This window comes from Strongylocentrotus purpuratus, unplaced genomic scaffold (assembly GCF_000002235.5).
Source record: "Strongylocentrotus purpuratus isolate Spur 01 unplaced genomic scaffold, Spur_5.0 spur5_scaffold_16, whole genome shotgun sequence".
NCBI classification, from domain to species: domain Eukaryota; kingdom Metazoa; phylum Echinodermata; class Echinoidea; order Camarodonta; family Strongylocentrotidae; genus Strongylocentrotus; species Strongylocentrotus purpuratus.
Window position 1 is genome coordinate 15,408,676 of NW_022145601.1, and position 25,399 is coordinate 15,434,074.

Below are 25,399 nucleotides of genomic sequence, written 5' to 3' on the forward strand. Positions count from 1 at the left end.
CAATTCTGGAAGTATTGTAAAAACGTAAAGTAACAAAAAAATATAGGAAGATTATATGTATTTCAAATTGAATTTATGAATATCTTCTTCTTTTTTTAAATGAAAAAAATGAGCAACTAAAATGGAATGTAGAACATTGAATTTTTGTTCCCGTTCCCTTTTTTAAAATCATGACATATATCCCCCTTTTGCTTTAGTTTTGTGTTAATTCCCCCCCCCCTCTTCATTATAGATCATTGTCCATTCTTAGATGTCTTTTATTTTTCATAGTTTCGAATTTCTTGTTGTCTGAGTATTAATAGAAACAGTCAACAACTTCATTATACAAATAACTTATAGATTTGAAATTGTATGTGATTTTCGTAACTATAAGTTTAATTAGGGCCTTTGTTAAATACTTTTAGATGCATAGCTTTGATATGTCACATTCTCAAAAAACATTAATAGGGAAAAAAATCTCCTGGCTGCTAACTTACAAGCATGTACACGCTTTCTTAGCAGTCAGGTAAGAAAGAGAAAAAAAACTTCATCTCCACCTCCCTCTTTTTCTCTTGGAAAATTCATAGCGCTATTGGTATAGTGAATTTGGTGTTGTACTTTTAAGCGTGATATCCAGATTTAAAAAGATTGCATAGGGTTTCCGATTTTACCCTCTGCTTTTCATTTCTTCCCACGAATGCTAATGACTTTCAACAGGTCTGTGAAAATGATAAGTATGTGAAAAAAGAAAAAGTGTATCTTGAAAGACCGACAGACAATCTCTGTCACGAGGGAATTCGTCTTTGTATTTTTGTGTGTGTTCTATACCTGGATAAAAATATATAATGTATAAATAAACTATTTATAAACCCTTCCATTGATAACCGAAGAAAACATGAATAAACCTAATGAAGACCTCTCGTTTTCTATTATATTCATAGCTGGACATGTAGAGGGAGCAGGGGGCATGTGTACACCTATTATATAGCAATCTATAAACTTATATGCAATATTATTAGCTGAAAGGTTCAATTTTAAACCCCCAAAGGCTTTTTTGTTTTAATGAATAAAAAGGAATTATCGTTTATTTTGCTTGTCAGAGAATGTTGACTAAAAAGAAGGGGAAAACAAATCGAATTGCCCCCTTCCCCTCCCCTTCCCCTTCCAGAGGAGAGTCCTGCACAAGCCGATGATAATTTAATGTACATCTTCCCTCTCTTTCTATATTCCCTTGAATTCCATTGACGCAAATAATCCTCAATTTATGCATCATTTAAAGCAAGTACAAGCCCCATGCATGCAAGTCGGTCATAATTCTATAGATATTAAATCTTCTATTGTTGCTGCAAACTTTACTGTTGAACAACAACCAGAGCATGAACAACTATAAGTATAAAACGAGTCACCCTTATGTTTTAAAATCTGATCATGCATGCATGACTATAATTGTGAGAACATTTCGGTAAAATTCAGTACAACATCAGTATTAAAAAATAAAAATAAAATCTTTCTACCAGTTTAGCTTTGTGGCAAAAGAGACATTATTGCTCAATGTTTTTTTTGCCGAGCATACACTTAGGATATCACTGTAGTGGGTCACCTCATAGCACCCCTCCCAATAAGTTTTTTACAACTAACAGACTAACTTCTAAATTTATATGTACACTATAGTGCAATACAAACCTCGGGATTTTCGATCACATTTGCTTATTATACTCATAAATTGCATAGATGTGCCCTGCGCAAACCCGTTGAAGGTGTTTCTCTTGGTCAGGATTAAAACCAGAAATTATTATTACAAAAACTTACTGTGACCCCATAAGGCGCTGTTCTAAAGTGGTGAGGGGTGGGTCGGATAAAGCCTCTCTAGCAAATATCATATAGGCTCATTTAGGACTACAAGGCAGAGGTTCTTTGGTGGTTGCAGCTATCTTTTCCAAATTTTTTATTTAACAATATTCTGGCGAATTTCAACTCGTGAATTCGAGCAACTGTCACTTCATATTTGGACAGCAAGGTACAGTTTGTATGGAATTTTTATATCTTATTCTGTACATCTTTATCACAAAATTATACATGTTTACTTTAATTAAGATGTTTGAAATATTGCTCACTCACTCATAAGAAACTGAAGAATTGATATTCGGGCAAGTTTCCCTCCCCAGCACCCAAGGGAAAATTGTGCCCCTAATCCTATAAATGGCCCTTCGGGTTTCTTTTCAGTCAAAAACCTACCTCGCAAAACAGAGATCCTTCATTATAGCCAAACTTCAAGAATATAGACCCAGGAATATCCTGGGCATGTATTTCTTAACCATGAAGCCCAGAAGAGCTCGTTAGTACATCGTTCTTATGTTATGAATTGTATCCAATATAAAATATGCTATAGCACACAAATCTCTAGGCAATGCCCCTGTCCAAACTCCAAATAATCAAAAACGACATGTGACCCCCACCCTCACAAATATATATCATGCCCACTAGCAAATAGCTAAAATATTAATTGCATAATTTGTTGTTGCAAATCATATCGCATAGGAATGGAATCATGGCGATTTTCAAATTAAGAAGCTTGTCCCCGCCTCCCCCTTCCCCTCATAAACATTACTGTAGATGTTTGTAAATGAAGCCTAAACACTTTGTTGAAGGAAACATCCACGATGAATATGACAGACAAAGAAAGCGGACAAAATATACAGTTCCTCAGGTAGACAAAGGAACATCCCTTCACTGCTATTATGTAAAAATGTGTAGAACAGGTGAATATGCATGTGACACCTGTTCTACCTGTTCTATGTGTAGAACAGGTGTCACATGCATATTCACCTGTTCTACACATTTTTACATAGCAGTGAAGGGATGTTCCTTTGTCTACCTGAGGAACTGTGTATTTTGTCCGCTTTCTTTGTCCGTCATATTCATATATCTTTGGTTAACGATTGATCACATAACCTTTCGTACGTGTGTTCCAAGAATGAGAATAGGGATTATCTCGTTGATTTATCTTCATGGAAGCATGCAAGCATGATCAAATTAATCATCCCAATAAATATGAACTCTAGACCTATATACCTAAATGAAAATCATGTGAATAATGTGCACATTTTCACAAACTAGGCCGTAATGTGATTTGTGATCCTCGAATGAAATAGGAAGATTCGATTAATCTCATAAAACAAAATCGTATTCATAGGTAAAATCACTCGGACTAAACTGGTTACGATTAAGAGAGATGCAGAGCTTTTTCGCATGACAATTCCATGAATGCTAATTTTTGCGCAAAACCGCAAATTGTTGATACAATGTAACATAAAAAACCTTCAAAGTTCTTTTTACCGACATTGTTTTGAAGTTCAGCTTTCCATGCAAAAGGCATAGTTTTCAATTCATATTATGATAATTATAATCGCAAATGAATCAACTGGCCCCAACATTAAACGAAAAAGAATAGCAACAACGTGTAATTGCCCTGTACTCTTCATTCAAGCAATTTAGAGAAGAGAATAATATGCCAAGCCATATATTTTCCAGTAACCGAGGTCCTAGAATGCACTGTTTCTTTATAGATTCCACATAATGCCTCGATCTGAATGTTATGATCTGATCATATCATCCCAGTTTCATGTTCAAGAAGAATAAACATTAATCTTTTAAGTTCCTTGACAACACTCCTTTGCTTCTTTCCTCTCGGAAATATGGCATGATTATTAACGGAGTTGAGTATTTTAGATGGTTGTTCCTTGTTTTGTCTGATACTCTGACGTGTTGTCTTTCTAGTATAGGGTGAAAAATGATATCAAGTATTTTTTTTTTAAACGTCAATTAAAAAAACAGCTAAAACGATCCCCCAGGAACATGAATAAACACTTGGCAGCCGAGAAGGAGGAAATTGAAAGAACATGACCAAATATTTACCCGCTGCTCAAGTTTAATGATATCAAAGTAGGCCTATATACATGTACACGTAGTAGTAAAGTCAGCCGTTCAAATAAGGTCGTTCAAATAAGGTCGTTCAACTGATTTTGTTTTGTTGAGGAGTTAGTTAGCTTTCAGAACATGTTTTATTGGAAGTCAAGTCGAATTGTTTACATTAGATTATCCATCCCTAATAGAATGAAACATAATTATAAACAAACTGTATAAGTATCCTTTCTTTGTGTTTCTTCTTATGATTTTCTATACTGGAAAGTCGTTGAAGATAAGGGGGACTCATACACATAGTGACAAAAAGGCATGAAAACAACCATAATAAACTCATGGCAATTTCCTGTAAATTGCACAGAGAAGATATTGATTTTTTGTTAAACTCTGGTAAGAATGATTTATTGTAAAACAAATAAATGAAATACCTGCTTGTCTTGTTGAATCAATTTGTCAGTGTGACGCAACTATATGATTTTATGTTTAAATCGTTATCTTTTAAGAACAGAATCATCAGATCAGATATTAATGGAGTGAATAGTTGGATCATCAACAGCTAATCAAATATATTAAAAATGATATAGTATCATGACGATGAAGATGATGATAATAATAGTAATAATAATGATAATAATAATTATTATTATTACAATCATTTTACTTGTACAAACTTACATTCTTCGGTATTTCATTTTGTTACTGTTATGAGTTTATTCGTCATTATAGTTTGTTGTAAAAAAACAGGGTCTCACGGAAAAGATCACCGTTGGTGAAAATGTGCTACCCTACATAAATATCTGATATGAATTAAATAAATAAATAGATGAAATAAGCACGGTTCAGATCGAGGCTAGTGAGAATGAAATCAGATGCATCAAATTCAGCCTCAACTCAACTTATCTTGGCATCTGGTTTTATTCCATTAAGGTTAACTCCGGCATAAATTTGCTTTTATCGCGTATTCTAGAAATGACACTCAATCTACCCTCACTATGGATATACAATACTTTTGAAGAAAAAAAAAATACTCCGCACTAAGAGAATAAAGTGAATAGTATAGAGATATGCCAAATAATTTGCATCCGAATTCTGTTTAAATGCTTTACTGCTTCATCGGATAATAAGCTCACGGCGTTTCATTGCGGTTATCAGTGCATTTATCTGATTTACTCTCGGGAATATAGATGAAGAGATGAATAAGCTAGTGAACTATTATTATTCATTGATTCCAGCCAATACATCTCTGTATCACTTTTTTATATCATATTTGTCAATGGTTACACGGATAACGTTAGTGAAAGAAAGATAGAGAAAGAGAGAGAGAGAGAAAGGTGGTGGGGGCAATATCGCGATTTACATTCGCGAGCAAAGTTCTAATAATTGATTGTTCATAAATTGATATACAGATATGTTTCATTAACCTTTGAGTTTGAATATAAGAAAATAATAATCAACTTAGGGCGATCTAAACATGCGAACATGATAGTATATCATTAATCAAGGCTGTCGATAATAACATATCATTGTACATGTAATAACTTATCACTTATCAACGTAAACATATTAGCGTGAGTTTTTGGTCAAAGTAGTTTATTCAGCGCACAATATGTATTATCTTACAAGGAAGCTTAATGTTGTTAATGTCGTTGAATTTTACATTCGTCGAATAAATTATCTCTGAAGAGGGACAAATATTAGGAAGTAGTATATAGCTAAATTATAACTGCATACGAAATCCGACTAACCATGTATCTTCCACACCGCACTCCGTTTGAAGTCAGAAAAGCATTTACTATGTGATACGATTATGAATTAATGCCTTTCTGATGCCAACCATACAGACGCCGATTGAAATCAATACAAATTCAAAGTAATTGCCTGTTCTTATTGCCAAGAGCTTTGATGTATATTGAGACATTTTGAAACAATTTTGTTTATTCTGGGGGATCCACAAACTACAAGCACTGCTTTTTAATGGATCCCCCATTTCCTCAGAAATTAAGAATTTCTTGTAATGATTTTATTATGTGTAAAGTGTATTTGCATACGTATATGTACATACATTTTAGATACTTTCTGTAATAATATCTGTAATGCCTCTGTTTATCTTTCTGGTTGAAATGAAATGAATACGAATTGAATTTGTAGTGGGATATATTTGTATCAACATTTATAATACAATTAGACAACAAACATCCGGGATTGACTGGAAACAATAGCTGATAGAATCAGTCAAGTGAATAATATTATTAATCACGAAGTAATGAATGAATTATCGAAGTTACAAAGTAATATCGACATTACCAGCTTGTTTATAGTACACCTTACATAGCAGTAGCATAATCTGCTAAAAAGCTAACATATGTAACTTTTTGTTCTATGGCTGGGGTATGTTTTTGTAGAATGGTTACGTGTACCTTATAAGGTGTCTCATAAAAACAGATAGTAGCAGTATAAGTAGTGGTATACTATTTATTACAATAATTATTATTTTAATTTCCATTATTATTTACCATCATCAAAGTTATAATTGTAATTGTAGTCACCATCTTTAACATCACTTTCATCATCATTATCATCATCATCATCGTCATCATCATCGTTTAGATTTGAAAAATAATGAATTTACACTCAACAAATATTGTAATAGGCGAGGTGGATGTAAACAAGCATTTACTGCACGCTATGTTGTCTATCTGCGTCTAGAAATTTGTTTCCTCTATCATGATATTGAAAACGTCAATGACTGTCAACAGCCAGAGTTAATGTTGACGACAAATACATTGTGAGGTGTATGCATGTATGTTATATGATGTTACATTATTTCCAGAACAAAAATGACACGATCACAAGATTCCCTATTTCTCTCCCTCTCCCTCTCTCTCTCTCTTTCTCTCTCTTTCTCTCCCTTTCTCTAAACAGTGACGTGAACTTTACACCGGGAAATCCCAGAATGAAACCCTGAGCATAGTTATACTTTGTTCCGTGACCAAAAATCAACAATGGGAATACCCTTATTATCAATATACAGTGCGTCCTTCAAGTCCCCAATAAAAATTATTTTTTAATGAAAATGCCACATGGACTTTAAACAAAGCGTCTTTTGGCGCGGAAAAGAATTCGTTGCTGTTTTGGAGGTTCAAACTTGGTATCTAGGACCATCCCACAAACAAAGGATGTGTTCACATTGGTAAGGAACGTATATAAATAGTATTCCAAATAATATAGGCTTTAGCTGTGTCATGTACACCAGACACGTCATACATTTTACACTCTAGTTCAGAGAGAAGATAATAACAGTAACTTCCTAGTAGAGTTTTCTAATATGTAATGTTTTCCAAAAAGAAGATTATAATACGACAATCTGAGTTAGAGTCAACTAAAGATGCAGACGATACTTTAATTTATATATACGGCGGCCACGTTGGACGCCATTTTGAAAAGATGGCTTTCCGAAGGTCATATTTTTTTCTTCTTCTAAATGTATTATTCCTGAGGTCAAACTCTACTAGAAGAAGTTGTAAAACGTTTTTGTGCAATTCTTTAGGGTCAAACCGTTTATTGACTCGACTAGTATGCATTCAGAGTAAACTGGTAAATGTTTCACAAAATCCAATTTTGAACCACGCCCCTTAGCGTCAAGTTCGTGTAGGCAGGGTACCTATTATCACATGAACGTCCCAAAATATTCTGAAACCCGTCAGGGCAATTAGGTCGACGTGAATATGGGAGTACGTGCATGTTCCTATTTTCATTGCACTGTGTGAAAATCGTTCCTGGGGTGGTGGGAAATGACAATTATTATATATATATTCTTTTACAATTAAGATTACGCATTTAGGTGACGATCTGAATAACTGTTATACAACGCCTTCTTGGCACCATATAGCTTCCCCCTCCCCTCCCAGGCCACTATCTACTCAAACTTCCTGCATATGATGGTTGGTCTATAATTAAATTATTGTAACATTTATACATTAGATTGTATACGTTCTAATGTCATTGTTTTCTTATTTTTATTTTATTTGATTGACATTTTTTGTTGTTGTATATTTCATTTTGATTTTGTTAATAGGCCTAAATGAAGAAATAAATATGCCCTAAAAAAATGTAAGTGTAAGTCATTTTAACAATAATTACCATAATTCATGTTTGAATGTATTGAGAATGTATGTAGAGACTGATGAATACTACATTCCTGTAGGCCGACACGATGAGCATGATTAGCTTTGTGATACTTATGATAATTATGAAAGAAGTTGAATATCATGAATTTTTCCTGATGTTTGTGTTATATGTTTTAAAGAAGACATATATATATATATATATATATATATGTATGTATATTTTACTAAAGGCGTCATTAGAGGGACATTTGGAGTGAAAAAATGAGTCATTAAGTAGACATTGTCATTAGAAGGACAATATGGTGTCCTCTTAACGTTTTTTACGTTTTATTTCTCATAGAAGGCCCAATTTGTTTATATATCTCTCTATAAATATGTAATTCCACTAAAGGTGTCATTGGAGTGACATTTTGAGTGAAAAATGAGTCATTAAGTAGACATTAGGGTTAGGGTTAGTGTAAGGATTAGGGTTAGGGTTAGGGTTAGGATTTTTATGATGTCCGCTTAATGTACCATGTAGGGTTATATATGTATATATATATATATATATATATATATATAGGCGTGAAGAAAAAGGTCTACATATTCTGGAACACCCGTTGTCATGTCAGAGTTGAGAATTCTCGCACTTTTATATATATATATATATATATATATATATATATATATAATATATATTATTGGTATTAAGACATGGTTAGGAGAGGCGCTAATGTATTTTTCTTAGGGTAACTGGGGTAACTAAAGATTTGCGACCGCCCCTGCTCTCCCTCCCGTGACGCCGCCAGTGATTACCACCAATAGGGCACCCAGTTTATCAGTTGGGGTTGAACGTTGAGAGACATAAATTCTCAATTTAAAACATTTTTTAAAAATTCAGTTTTCACCTATATCGGCTATGAAACCCGGAGAAGGGGGTACTCAGATTTGGTTTGGATGGGGGTGTGCCGCTCAAGCCTCGACACCCTTACCCATTTTTAGGGTCATTTGGGGGATTTTCCTCGAAGTAAAGCCCATTTTTCACAATTTTGAAAAAACGGACCCATGTTTAGAATGGCACAACCCAGTATGTCTAAATATGTAAGCCCCCCCCCCCCCCCTCCCCACGGCTATGAAAGCTCAAGCCTTCCGCGTTCATCATCAAAACACACCACGTGTTGTAGGTTTTAATTACTTGTCGTTGCTCGCGCGCAAACTTGGCGCGCTAATTGACACTCGGATTAAACGTGTCGTCTTTCCATCAGGTCATGACCCGGCACGTATAATTAGCATGTGCCTGTGGCGCCAAGACATTCAAATCACGCGACATTCAATTTTTCATTTATTTATTATAAGCATTTCATTGAAATGAGCTTGAACTAATACTCTACAAAATTATCTTTTCATGGAATTAAAATCTGCACACCTTTATAAACAAATATTCGCATAACTTACCAAAAACATGATAGGACTAAATTTACAGATGTATTTTATGACGATTGTCCAAATAGACCTGTACAACACACATGATTAGAGGTTAACTCTCGAGGCTTGAACGCTTACCAGACGAAGCAAACCACAAATAAGCATGATGAGTTCATCTTCTTTGTCTAAAATATCTTTAAAAACTTAAAACAAGGAGGTATCGTTGTTATCAATTAGAACGATACGTCAAAATTCAACTATTGTATGAAATACCCTTTAAAAAAAAGTTATTTTAATGAATTATTTCAGACTTTCATGTGACGTTTTGTTGATGATATTGTGAGCAGTAATAGTTATTTCAGATAGTTCTTTAATGTAGGAGCCCCTCACAAAACCTCTAATACTAGTTCATAAATATTATTATAGGGCCTATATACTGCTAGTGCTAAATTTCTAAGCGAACAACTCTTGTGGTGACGACAAACTTTAGAATACAAATTAATATACGAGGTTTCCCATCGAAATTTAAAGGAAACAATATCATTCCGGTGAAAACTTTGCTCAGATTCAATTGCAAATGTTTTTGCCATCCAAAACAAAACTGTTTCGGTCACCACATGTAGTGTACTTTAACTGATACTTCTGAATATAGGTAAAGGTACTGATTGTTCATTTTAAAGGTAAAGGCCAGTTATGGTCATGCGATTGCATTGTGAAAGAAACGTTGTGGAATCGATCAGAAAAGGTTGATCATCTAGCTTCTAGCATCTGCAAGGTCCTGGAATCATCAAAATGATAAGAAATTTGGCCCATTCTTCGTAAAGTTACAAGCACTATACACAAAAAGATGTATATGGGACTACCCTATATCTCTCACAGACCAGGAGAGAAACAAATTTACCAAATATATGAATTAGTAGGCGGTTTCCCGGCAAATTTTTTATCATCATGTATTAGTCAAAACATATTCTTTCACATGATTGGTAATGAGAGCTTCCATTTCATTTTTTGAAATTGGGGCGTTTCCAATACGGGTCTTTACCTTTAAGTGAAGATCACCGATGATGTCATACCTTTTACAAAAATACATTTTCATAACTTCGAAGTGTGGATAAGATTAAGGCAAAACTAAAAGAATCTACCTCAGATCCACTACATAAAAATGATAATTCATCAAATAGCAAAAAGTATTTTTTTTTCTTTTATCGTGCACATAGGCCTAATTAAGAGTTAGGGATGTAACAGGATTCTACAACCTGAATTATCATTTAAATAATAATATACAGTGAGTAGTCCCGATATTTTCATTTTTAATGAATCTAAATAATTTCTGAAAATTCTAACAACATAATGAAATTTGTGTTTTAAACGAAATGGATTTGTAGATCATTATTATGGGAACAATAGAAAAGAATGAAACGCGATGTTGTTGTTGTTGTTGTTGTTGTTGCATTGTTCAATGTGGTTTAATATTTTTTCAATTTCCACTTCCCCCCCCCCCCCACTTCCACGGGGTTCTCTATTTAAAAAAAAATCCATCATATAGGCTACAGTATATCCATACACATTATATAAACAATAATTAAAACAATAATTTCCATACATAATGGCTCAACAAAGATGATAATCATCACGACCAAAAACCTTTGTGACGAATAAAAACAAACATTTATGACAAAGTTACTATTTTAAAAATATTGATTTTTATTTTAAAAGAAATCAAACCTTAGGGGCAAAGAGTTGGGAAGCAGAGAGTGGGCGGTAATTTATGGGCACGTAGACTTGAGTTCGTGCTTGCATCCTATATGATCATGGATAACGCGAATTATTTTAAGCCCCACGCTTAATCATAAACAGCTTGGTTTGGGTAAAGCGGGGAATTATTCCACCAGAAATGAGATTTTGGTCGACCTGTCAGCAGTTAGTCTCTGCCACGGCCTATCTCTCAATGACTCAGCTTAAAACTACCATCTCTCCTTATTAACTTAACCCTGCCTAGCCCTGCCTAGCTGCCTAGCCCTGATTGTTGAATGCAGGCTCTCCTCGCAAAGAGGGGTTGGTTTACCCAGTTTAGATAGTTGCACTCTTACTGTATAGACTTACAAAGGTTGCTTGAACCTTGGGGTGTAGATTTGTATGCTTGATTTGGGCGGCTGAAATCATGTCTTTCACAATTTAGCTTAATTTAGTCGGGTCAAATGTCTACATCAATAACTTCTGGGTGGGGTGTGTGTGTGGGAGGGGGGGCATGTTTCAATGCTATATCAACAAAGAGAAATGATGACAGAGGAAAAAGGAGGTGTGGGGAGAAGATGTCATGAAACACACACACACAAACACACCCACACACGCACACACTCACACCCCCTATCTCTCTCTATCTCCCTCGCTCCTTTAGTTTTCATTCACGTACGGTAAGATCACCCCCCATCCCAATCGGATGCAAGTTACATCAGTCTTAAATTTGCAGTTCGTCTTGTTATCATATTTTGAGGAAGCAATAAGTCTACCATTCAAATACTGTTGTCGAAGATACTAAAATCTATTCAAACAAGAATTTGGGGTTAATTTGAGAATTGCACCCAGAACAAAAAACTTTTACATTGATTCAATGTTCTTAAATGGCACCGATAAAACGCCTTCATGAATATCTTGGAAACACTGTGGTTCTTGTTCTAATATACTAATTCAGTTAAAAATCGACACGAGGAGTAAAGGGAACACTAAGAACTCAGTCTGACTTTTTAAACTCGACCTCATATCGAGCTTACAGTCATTTTGGGTATAATAGGCCTACGGATCCAAATATACCCTCTTGGTGTTTACGTAGTCTTATAGTCATCATTGAGACTAACTTTGTCATTGTTTTCTTTAAAGCCCATCTGCACTAGTTTGGCCAGGGGGATTAGACCTCCATGCAAGGTCACTGACAGGTGGTTATCTCATCAAATTAGCTCTCAATTAACATAAGAAAAAGGGGATCACGGGGAACCAACAGCCACCGATTAGGCATTGTTTGCTATATAGAGGGCGAAAGTAGCTATAAGTAGTGCATTGGGGCTTTAAATAATGGCAACCAAATAATTTTTGTTAAACATTATTAAAAGTCAATCTCCCAATATTCTGCAGAGCAAAGTTTAAGTTTCAGGCTGTTGCAAGTGTCAACAGTGTATGAATATATGTCCAGCCCAGTGCCTCCATTACGGCAAGGGTTAGATCAATAGTTCCTTGTCCAATGTGATGGGTCTTCCAGCGGTGTATTCAATGACGATGATTGAAATTGGAATGGAGTGTTGCGTAGTTAAAGGCTGTAGACCAACTCGATACTTCTGCATGCTCCCATTTTCAGGTTTACAAGACAGCCGATGGCATTTACAACGTGAACGAAATGTATCAAATGATACACTACCTTTAGAAGAAACAAAAACGCTATATTTAGTCGCCAAGTGCTTCATTTAGCATCAGGGGATTTATTCTACAGACAAAGTATAAATAAATCAGACAGGCTCATGCATATGTTTCACTCATTAATTGTTGCTGTCACGAGTGATGTTACTGAGCTGTGTCCGCGATGCTACAGAATATAGTAAATGTAATGTGTATTTCACTAACAGCTGTTTATAGAATTGTCGGATTTAAATATAAATGTATGAAATATAAAAAGTGGGTGTGGTGGACAAAGGTGTATTCATTTGATTTAAATTTTTGCCGAATATTTGCGACAAATTGCGTTCGGTAAATAAACCAAATATAAGAATTTAGTATCTTCTCGCATTTGTTTTTAAAGACTTAATTCTTGTAGTGGAATTTGAAGTAAACATGTATGGGATCACAAAGGGAACGGTTTCATCTTCAGAAAGGAGTTATGACGCTATACCAGGATTGGACCTTTACTCAAAACATGGTTGTACCGTATGGGTAATAATAAGTGGCATTTTTTCCCCATGCTGGAAAGCCTTTAAGGCCATGTACAAGGGCCTGTAATGGGGAATCTTTCAAATAGGGCTAACCACACGTTGCCGGTATTACGAGAAACATCCGTCGCAGCTGAGCACTTTCATCAAAAAAGTGAACATGACATTAACATCACGTGATAGTTCTTCTTTTGTAGAGCGAGGAAAAAAGCGAACGCTCCTTTCTCCTATCTTCCAAATTTGCCTTTTCCAATTTGAGAGCATTCTCATTATTAAACGGCCCTCCCAAAAGTATTTTGTGTCGAAAATGAAAAATAGTTGGACAAGAATACCCTTAAGATATCGGAGCAAAATTCATCGAAATCTTGACCATGACCAAATATGGAAGCCGGCATGATATGGTGAAATTCTACCCCAAAGCACCAGTGTTTTTGTTTCTTTCCCCTTTATTTATTATTATTCTTTACCGGAGGAGAAGGGGGGAAAAGTTCGCATGTACTACTGAGCCTCTATTTTTATCGCCAAAAGGGGGGCTAACTTCCCTCGTCGTATATGTGTAAGAATCTGGGCGCTATTTTTGGAAGCAAACTTTTCGAGTTTGGAGAGAGGTTGAGAGAGTGAGGAAGGGGGTAAACCGTTAGTCATAGCGAAGGCCACGATAACGTGGACACGGCATAGCGGAAATCTTTGATTTCTTGCTAACACCGAGTGGTGATTTCGCTTTGCTATGTTCGGATACCAATACATCGAAGCTACAAGCTGTTAGCCAATATCCACTCAAATTTGGAGCAGTAATTTGGAGAATCATGCTTACCTCGCGAGCCATGTCTTTGAATTATGCTATTTGAAGGTGTGTTTTATTGACTTCTTCAGCGCCTACTTTTCTTGAAGCTCGAATGACGAAATAATCTTGGACATGGATTTGATTAAACTTGAAATCTTCATTTCTATTGGCAATGTTTTCAGTGTAGAATGTCTTCGAGCATGTTGAGTCTATATGTGCTTTAGATCCATGCTGTGATACGGAATTTATCTCTGACAAGTGGAAGAAAAATGCGTGAAATTCTCTGTGCTTAATAATTCTATTACAAAAGTGATTTCATAATAACACTTGTCTTATTTCTGTTTTGATGCTCAGACATTGTGACTTGCATTCATTGCAGGATAAAGTGAAACAAGTAATATTGCGTTATCACCCTTTTTGTTGTTGACGTCTTGATGTAGAATCCTCCAGGATCATCAATGTTTTGTAATATCAAAACCAGGAACAGGATAGAACACTTCAGCAAAAGTAATAAATGACTATTCACTTGGGGATTCTTTTTAAAGACCTTTTTGTGAGCTGGAAGTTGATGGTGTCACTTTCTAGACCATCATTCAGTATTTACAATGTCATAACACCAAGCTTATCGGCGATTACAAAACAGAATCGTTTGGAGAATATTATTGTGGCAAGTTACACAACACACTCCTGCATACAATCATGATGGTCAAGTGGTCAGCTTCATGCAAACCCATCAATACCTCTGAAGGAGAGAAAACCTGTCATTATTTAGACAAGAAACAACTATTTTGTGTGACAAAGTTCATTTCTATAGAAACTAGAACGAGTTTTATGCATCTACTTCTATAGTTGGCCTGTGAAAAGGATAATTTTGTGGGGACGTACTTTATTATCAACCACTAATTGATTGCCCCGTGAGGAATAAAAATGAATGTGAAAGTCCCAGTGAACCGCAACAACTTTCACTGTGTATTCTCGTGGACTGTTATCTGAATAAGGGGAAATATTAGACTCTAACATGATTAGGATGATGATCGGCCAAGTATCATTAATGTGAAAACTAAACCATTATAATCTTCTTCAAAAGCTAGTCCTCATTCCGAAGTTGTGTTCAACATTCTACGCGAGCGGTATTGAATAAATATTATCATCGAGCAGTGAGGAACTTATAATTGGAGCATATTCAAAGACGTAGTGTGATTCTAAATTGGATATCATCAGGCTGGACTATTTATAGGCTTGGATTGTCTGCTGTGATAAGCCTCAGTCATGGACTACGTGGCGGATTACAGTCAGTGCCTGGACCCACTCGTAAGCCAGGGGTGTGCCATAGGCAACGCACCTATGTTTTATACCGACAGGTATGTTACCCCCCCCCCCTCCCCCTTCCCCCTCCTCGTCCACATTCATCAAATAAAAAGCCTGACATTTAATTGCCATCAATCAAAATTTGAATACCTTAACACCCCCCCCCTCTCATCTTGAATAGACCTACTCATCCATTTGATACATAAATACTTACATACAGGGATGTCCAATATCATACCCTCCCAAATGGACTTTGTGGCAGAACAGCCTTCAAATGTGCTAAACATTATGTTATTCAATAAACTCTGCTACTACAATAACTGCTACCTATACTACCACTACTACTGCCACTTATACTACTACTACTACTACTACTACTACTACTACTACTATGACTACTACTACAACAACAACTACTTCTACTGCTACTATCATGAATTTGACTACTACTACTACTACTACTACTACTACTTCTACTACTACTACTACTACTACTACTACTACTACTATTGCTACTATCATGACTATGACTACTACTACTTCTACTACTACTACTACTACTACAACTACTAATAATACTACTACCATGACTATGACTACTACTACTACTACTACTACTACTACTACTACCATGACTATGACTACTACTACTTCTAATCCCCCTGCCTCCCCCACCAACTAATCGTGAATATCACTGAAAATTTCAAACCAATCACGGGCCTGTATCATTGAGGTATTGAACACATTGATATATATATATATATATATATTTTTTTTTTTTTTAAAGTAAGAGCCAGACTTTCATTACGACTATAACTATCATGACTCAATATCGTCACATAAGGATACCCATCCATACTTCTAAAAATACATTAATACATTCGGATTGTTAATTGTAGATGGATCGCTGATAGACTTGTAGATTAGTTTTCTTTTCAACACGAGATCCCCTTAAGTATAAAGTCGTTTAAAGCTCTTTATAATTTGGCAAGACATTTAATCTCAATTTGCCTCTCTCCACCCAGGTAATGTAACTGGGTATCGGGTTAATACTTAAAATCATTAATACGAAGAGCTATATAGATGTTGTTATCATTAGAATTTTTTTTTTTTTTTACTGTGTAGTTGTAATTTGTTTCATTTGGATAAACTACTATATTTGGTAAATTCATATTTAAATGAATAAACAATGATCGCTTAATGTATCTCTTAAATATATGGAATTCGATCCTCGATGAACAGTGTCCGAACAGATTTTAAAAAAATACCTCGCAGACCTTCTTAATGTCAACCAAAAGTAGTGTTAACTTTCGCAGTCCTTTCATACAACTACCATTTTGTAGAGTTTAATCATGCATAACTGTATGTTGTATCTTCTTGATATCCTTTAGTTTAGTAACTATTATAAGTCATGTTTGATGTTTATGTATATGCTTTCTGGACCCCATGGAAGACCAGTAGTGTCGTGCCTGGATACTACTGAATATGGGTTATCCAGCCGTTTCATTCATACCTATGTATATACGTGTATTGTATGTTTGTTTTTAATCTAACGGGAAAAAAATATTACTACTACTACAACATACAGCTCTAAGAGGCAGAGTGAGCGTCCACCTATTTTTAAGAAGCGTGCTTGTAAACTTGTAAACTGTAAACATATATATCTGGTGTACTGAGCACTACTATTATGCTTATTATTATGAAAAAATATTATACGAAAACAGATTCTACAATAGCCTCATCGTTGCTGCAATGTCCGGAATATCTGGGTTAGGGTACGTAGGATACACAGTGCTTGTCATCCTGAAGTTATCAAAATGTGTCGTTGATATGCAGAGTGACCCCATGAGGTATTCACCTGTACCTGTGTACGTGTGTCAGGTTAAAACAAGCTGGTGATTATACACATAATCATCATCTTCCTCTACACAAAGCCTCCCCTAATCTCATCGTACTGAGTCATGCGTCTATACCCTGGCTTGACCATTGTGACGTCACGATTTTGAGGGTAAAAGTTCCCGCCATATTGGTGAGCAATTATTGCCCGCCCAACCCTGGTGAACGGTAAAACTAGGCCAAACGATAATCATATTGATTAACTAATTGGGTATATTTCATCAGCAAATCCCCGTTTCATATTTTGGGAAACTACACTGTGAGTTAATTTGTCCAGATTTTTAAAATGAATGATAATCTTTCTTCGTAATTGTTCTAATTCTAACATGCCAAAATGAATAAATAATACAGTTATAGGTATAGAAATATGACAATACAATCATGTACTGTACTTTAACCACAAGTTCCCATAAAAAACATGAAAACAAAAATATGACAGAAGTAAAGATAAATTAAATCTAAACGATGAAAAACATTAAAGTGGGGATTAAAACTGACTTGATCTTAATAAAGTTAATTTAAATCTATTAGTGTTTTAACCAAAACTATTCTTATTTATCTAAATTTTGAAGAATAACAAAAAATGAAAAGTTTCGATGTTAAATTAATTTTTAGACTATGACATTGTAACAAGACATATCAATAAATTTATGATTGGTAGTAACGACCCTCGAACTGTTAAATTTAAACACATTTCGCTGAAAAAACTTCTAATAGATTAACAAATACGCATTAATTATCATGAAAAAGGAAATCACGTGTTTCATCAACAGGAATACAGGAAGTTTGTCAGAATAGGAAATTATGAATAAAATTATGTGACAACATACATATGCATAAAAAAATCCTATTATACATGCTATTAGTAAAGTGATTTTTTGCAATCTTTTTGCAAGGAGTTGTAAAAAATTGAAAATGATGACAAGCAAAAGCTACAATCACCACCACTACTACTACTACTATAATAATAATTGAAATAATGATGATGATAATAATGATAGTAATAATCATATTAATAATGATAATGATAACAATAATTGCTCTAATAATAATGATAATACTAATGTAGGACAAATAGTGTGACTATCGTTGTATACTATAGTAATGAATGTTTGTGATACGTTAGAGTGATTTTAAGTCAGCAGCTCATTGCTATTTTAATTAATATTTTGATCGTTTGTGGTAGAATATTTGTGCATCCATGTAGGCATATATTTCAGTCATTTAAGTTAAAGCAAAATATATTTATACTACATTCAGACATAAAACCTGGATCAACTAAATTAATTCGTGAATATTATAGTTTTTTTTACCATAATGTTGAGGATGTTTGCTATGACATTATCATAAATCTTTTTGATATTATCAAGAGGTCAAACATTATAACAAAATCAAGACATTTTCAATCTCTCATCGTGCCCTAGACATTTGCAAATTCTTTCAAGTGCATTGAATTCTCTTATTCCAAATTGCTGATTAATGTGCCTTTGCCTATTTCATCTGCTAATTATTGATTAGCAGGTGTGTTACTAACATTTTTCAGTTGTTTGAACCAATTTTGTCTCATCTTGCTCCCCCCTCTCTAAGTCAGTTTAACATGTCCTCATATTAATCAAGAGCAGGAACGGATATTTTCATCACGTCTTTCTTTCCCTTAATTTAAAAGAAAACAAAAAATATTGCGTGAGAAACGGAGGTGGTCTATTTTCAGCATCATAACCTTAAGAAGTCTAGATTTAATCCAGTTTCTATATACACGGTATTACAATGGGTCTCCTTCGCTATTGGTCGAAAACGAGGAAGTGACTTTGACACGGGACGAGGTGCGGGGAATCCCAAAAACTTATCCCTATATAAGATGATGTAAGCCGCTTCCTGATTGGTCAATTGACAAGGTTGATTTGATACGTAGATTAATAAAGAATGTTATGGTTAATTTAAAGCAAATAATGTAGGTACAAAGATTTTAAAATATGTTATTCATATAGGGCTACAACCGTGATAATGTTTATTAGTTTATGATTTCCTGATACTTTCTGTTCCATTATTGAATGGAGATTTCTATGACGATGACGGCTAAATTAAATGTGAATAATTCACTAACTGTTTTCAATGAATACTCAGTAATCCCACTGTAAAGTTCATTATGATTACACCCATTTTTAGACGATTTAAAGAGTGCCGTTTGCTGATTTTGATTTATAATCTTCGTCTAAAATTGATTCAGAACATAACAATACCATAATGCATCTCATTCTCATGTGATATTCTTAAGCACCCGGGGCGGGTTAAGCACCTCCTATAACTACGTGAACTTTATTGACATAATCGTCGCAATTGACAGATGTGAATGCACAATGGTATTGCGAAATGAATTAATAACCTTTACACACATATTTCTTGGCCTTGCTTTTATCAATGCAGAAAATATTATTGCATTAATAACAATCTGTTTAAGATATAGCATTTGAAGAACTACTACCATAACTACTACTACTACTACTACTACTACTACTACTTTAATACTACTACTACTACTACTACTACTACTACTACTACTACTACATGCACTACGACTACTACTGCTACTACTATCTCTACTACTACTTCTATCTACTGCTACTGCTGATGCTGCTACCACTACACGTCTAGGCATACTACTGCTACTACATTTTAGTTGCATACAGGGCTTCACATATACAATGATACAAATTGTTTCGTTACTTTACCATCTTCGACATCATTGTCGAGAGTTGTCTTTGTTGTTGTACATTTTTTCGATCACCCGCATCACCCCCTCTTTCTTCCTCTTCCTTTCTTCTGATTTCCTCTTTGAAGCGGTGCTCCATTATGACCTTTCCTTCCTTTATTTTCCTTCCTTGACTTTATCTTTCTTCCTTTTCCTTTTTCTCTTCGGTAGATTTCCCTTGCGCCCGACGTACTTTGAGACGATATCAGCCAATTAAACTGTAGTTCATGCACTGTCAAATTTGGCTAAAAACTCACATTCCCCTCACTTGGCATCAGTTACTGAAGTGTGTAAACCGCAGTTATGATAATATTAGTTTGTTGTTTCATATGCCCTATTGCTAGGAGTTAGTCTGATTCACATTGTTCAAGACCCAATTCCAACCGACCGATAAAAATAACTATAACGGTAGTGGTAAATTGGAGGAGTAAGCATTTTGGTAATTTAGAAATCATTGCTAATACCTGTTTTCATTCCCCTATCTATATTGAGTACATGCACAGAAAAGAAGAGGGGGTGGAGCGGGTGGGCAGGGAGGAGCTTTGCCCCTTTCTTTTCAATTATTTATGGATAAACTTCCACTGAAATTCACATATATACACTAAAAACTGATATGTTAAATCCCTATTTAAATGGGCCGAGGAGTGACCACTTTTTCAAAATGGTAGCTTAACACCTTAAACATGCTAGATCCAACACTATAAAGGTTGAATCTAGCAGGTTAAAAGTATCAATCTGAAATTTTGAAAGAAAAAAATGTTTACTTCTCGGCCCTTTTTTAAATGGTGATTTAACATTTTCGTTTTTACATTTTTGTTGTTGTTGGTCGTATTACTTTATCTTGTCATCGGTTACCATTATCTTGAAAATGGAAGAAATAAAACAAGAATCTTAAAATTATAAAAAATGCCTACTTTCAAGAAAATGTTTCAATTGCCTTGTATATCATCTATTACAACGTGAGAGTATGAATATATATGGCAGATCATACGTAATCCGAACTAGACATCTTTAATAAGCAATACAACAGAGTATTGAAATGGTCTTGGAGATGATTCCTTGAAAGCCTTTGCTATCGTGTTAAACATAGATATAGAAGAGTGTTTACCTTTAACCATAAATAATCGTTTATAATATAGTCATCGTTATCGGTCAGGCGAAACTATGACTTAATGTTAAGCCTAAATTTATATAGATGACAAAATGTATACATATTAATTGACTCCATGACATAAATCCATTTACAAAATATTGAATAAATTACGAAATGTAAAAACCATCATTGACAGATATTCTTAAAGCTATATCAGATTTTTTTTCTTCGAAAATATAGCACCTGTACAATTATTCTTTTCTTTTCTTGGTGACTACTCAGGAAAATGTCATGTACTTGAAAAACTACTTTGTGAATAATCCAACATATCCATTAATTTTCCCCAGAAGCTATATAAGTTCACAGAAAAATGGATTAAATCTTTTCAGCGCGCACTAAAATATTCATCACTGACACAAAAGCTGTAGGCTATTCCTGTATTCGGTGTTATGAAAAAAAGATGTTCAAAATTTTGACGATGTGAAAGATATATTTAAAATTGATTTGGTTTGTATAGACAATTATTAATAAGTGGCATCCAATTAAATTTTTATTTTTATTTAAAAAAAAATGAGAGAACCATCTTGTAACCAAGAGAGTCAAACATATTTTATTCTTATAATGAACACAAAATCTTGTTGTCCTTTATTTAAACTCGTTTGAAAGTAGAACGACCATAAGCAGCAGCCGTTATCTTTCGAGTATATAAAGTCATTCATCCCACCTTGTGATGTGGTGAGTCAGACGGGTCACGCAGTGCACCCCTAGACGAGTAACGCCGGGGTCTTACCTCCGCTGCTAATTCGCAGCCAATTTACTCGTTACGTTAACCCGCTACGCTGCCTGAACCTTCCATACCATAAAACCAACCTGAAACAAATCGCCGGAATCTCAACAAACTCGCGCTTCATGCCATATTTCAATACCTTGCGATATGGCCGCCACACCTGTGTGTGTGAACTTGGCGACTGTTTCCGGATAGGAAAGTGTGATGTTAAAACCAAATTCACCGTCAGTCTCTTTAAAAGCTGTCAAGAAAAGCCTGCTTCGTAACCATACTTCATATTACAGTCAAACCTGCGTTAATGACCACCTGTCTACAAAGGCCACTTTTTTTGTTTCCCTTGATAATGGTCTCTCATTGAAAAGGAACTTGTCTACAAAGACCACCTTTCTACAAAGACCACTTTTTTGTGTTTCCCTTGTGTGGTTGCTATAAACAGGTTTGACTGTACCATATTTTATTTTTGTTTCATAAGCCCGATTTTGGCTCAATAGATGATGAGGAAATGGTCCTTGAATAAATAAGGCATTAATTATTTCGACTGGCTAGTCATCAAGTTTGCTATTGATTAAATAAATTTTCAAAGAAACCCAACTTTCTAAATGTAAACGCTAAAATGCCCTGGACAGTAATGGCAATTTACATTGTAATTATTGTATCCATTGCCGAGGTAAAACAAGAAATCTGTTTAGCCTTATAAAAACAAAAAAGAACATAATAACAACTGGCTGTATTCTGAAAATAAGATATCACTTCTTCAACGGGTGACGGAATGTCAATAGTTGACTCAGGAGGAAGGCTTGCCAATTTTACGGTTTGACTTTAGTCCCGCCTGAAAACTCCATTTTTAATATCCCCAGCATTTTACTTCATGATATTGAAATCGTTCTGCAAGCGTGCATCGAATTACAAGTAGCATTTCCTTTAAAAAAATGTTTTTATTAAAATAACATGTCTCCACATCATTACCTTCTGTAACTGATTAGTGACAATGCAAGAACAAATATTGTCAAAGGAAAGCAACGCGGTGTTTTCCCATTTCAAATCGCTGACGTCAACACCGTTCCGCGTTCAAATTTGCTGGCAAGTTAGTCGCTTTTAAGGAGAGCAGGAAATTTAGAGAAAACGATCTGTGAAATTATGTAAAAAGTTGGGTAACCACTAGGAAAGTTATATATCGATTTTTAAACTTAAAATCAAAATTATGGGAGATTCAAATTGACGAACTGGTTTAGTGTCGCTTTAATGTAATGTAAGACATTTAACATGGCTAGGCCCTTCGGTCTAAAACACACGATTAATATTGGAGGGGGCGTACGCCGTTTCAACCATATTTCCACCCCTAAAACAACGGTGATATATAAGCCAGTATGATATGATCTGCAACATCAATTTCTATAGGAGTTTCTAGGAACCAAATAATTCATTAAATTCTGAGGGTATAACTTTGTTATTCAACTGATGAGGCAAACCTCTCTGTTATTGTAAATTTATCTTTAATCTTCGAGCGAATCATTGAAACAACCTTTTAAATTTAATATTAACATATTAAACTGAACCGCTAAAAGGATCCCGCGTGCTGATAACACGTGTAACGGTGAATAATCGCTGTTGCGATGGGCGAAGATTGAATTTTCAAATTTTACCGTTGCGATTGGAAAAATAGGATGTTCTTTTTATCGTATATCTGATTGATTTTTCAGATACATTGGAAGTTCCTCATATCATACAGAATGCATTCGTTCTGAAAAATAGTTATACGTCTGAACACGAAAGAATGATGCAATAAAATAAAAAATAAAATAAGTTATGTCTCATTTATTTGAAAAGAAAAATTAGGGACCAAAGTGATATTCATTTGAGAGAAAACAAAAAGGAACACTTTTTTCATTCTATAATTTGTTCTCATGACGTCATTGCAATCTTAAAATCTTATAACTGTTTATAGTTCGACGCCATAGTTTCGGATTGACAAAGAAACTGGTCACACTCCTTGAACACGCGCATTTAGTTAAAAGTCATCAAACAATAAAATAAATATACATGTGGATATGATAATTATCTATTTTCAGGGTCGAACGATTTGGGGTGTAGAAATGAATAGAAATCACAGGGCATGAAGCTTTTGTTTTTTTCTAGGAACTCCCGTCCTATTTGAATTCGTCAGTTTTAATATCCTTATGCAGATTTATGTACTCCAGTTCAAAACTTAGCGATGTTTAAAAAAAATGAATTTAATGCAAGACCACTCGAAAGAAAGGAGCAAATATGAAGGGAATTTTTCTTTTTTTATCCTCTGTCTTCTTCTATTCTCCGTCTTTGCTAAACTTGAGTACCAACAATTTTCTGGCACCATCCAAAGGAAGAAAAAATGAATCAGATGTCTGTCATCTAGGTGTAATTCTCCACAGGGAATCTTTCACAAGGGGCAGCGATCACCCCCCCCCCCCCCACTTTAGTGGATGGAAGGAGTTGTTGTTGTACAAAATTTAAATTTGTATGAAAAACTGACTTGCAATTATTTTCGCTGTACAATCAAAATTGATATATGGCTTTAATCTGCGATGGGGGCTTCTCCCTCGCTCCCCTCGCTCCTACCCCTCTTTTTCTCCCTCCCTCTCTCTCCCCCCCCCCTCTCTCTCTCTCTCTCTCCTGCTATTTGCATTATCTGCCTCTTATATCTGTGATTGTTTTCCTTTTCATTTTTGTTAGGATGGATGAGATCTGGTTCGGTGAGTTTGCCAAGGTGTTCGCTCCTTACCTGCCTAACATTTGGAATCTCACACCCACAGAGATCTGCCCTAGCACAAGATGGCGTCGATTCAAAGATAGTGCCAAGGTCAGATTCTGCTGCCAGGTAAGCTGCTATTACCAATCCTCCTCCCCTTTCCTCCTCCCCTCCTATGCCCCCTCCTCTCTTTTCTACTGCTTCTCCACCTCACTCTCCTGCTCCCTTTCCTCTCTCTGCTCCCTTTTCGTCTCTCTCCCTATATATTTCCCCGCCCTCATCCATCTCCTCTCCAATGAATCTCTGTCTCTCTTCCCTTCTCTTTCCTCCTGCCTCTCCATCTCTATCCATATCTATCCATCTCCTCCTCCTTCATGGCCCTCTTCATCTCTCTCTCTCATTTTATTCTGGCTCCCTTCTCTCCTCCTCTCGCCCCATTTCTTCCTACCTCTCCTGCCTCCCACCCTGCTCTCCTCCTCCCACTCTTTCCTTCTTATCAACTTTTCTCTTCACCCCTCTCTATTTTCTCCATCTCTGCCTCCTCCTTCCCTTTCTTCCTACCACTTCTACCCCCTGCCTCTCCACTCCCTCGTTGCTTCTTCCCTCTCATTTCCCGGCACCTCCTCCCCTCTCCTCCGTCCTCTCCGTGCAGAAAGGGTCTTTTCCGCACTTATCGTATGAGATAGCAAGTGCGTCTTACAATGGTTATCAA

The 25,399-nt window shown here is 35.4% G+C and overlaps 1 protein-coding gene across 2 annotated transcripts in view; it reads left to right on the top strand.

Annotated features, from left to right (window-relative positions):
• LOC100891564 (receptor-transporting protein 3) overlaps positions 1-25,399 on the top strand; it is a 32,253-nt gene that overhangs the window by 2,292 nt on the left and 4,562 nt on the right. Inside the window, exons 1-2 of one of the 2 annotated variants that reach the window (XM_011682219.2) lie at positions 15,327-15,490; positions 24,672-24,816. In XM_011682219.2, coding sequence (XP_011680521.1) covers positions 15,399-15,490; positions 24,672-24,816 — 237 coding nt within the window. In that variant the 5' untranslated portion in view covers positions 15,327-15,398. Of the gene's footprint in view, positions 1-15,326; positions 15,491-24,671; positions 24,817-25,399 lie in introns of those variants that run through there. The other variant, XM_011682217.2, reaches the window with a different exon arrangement.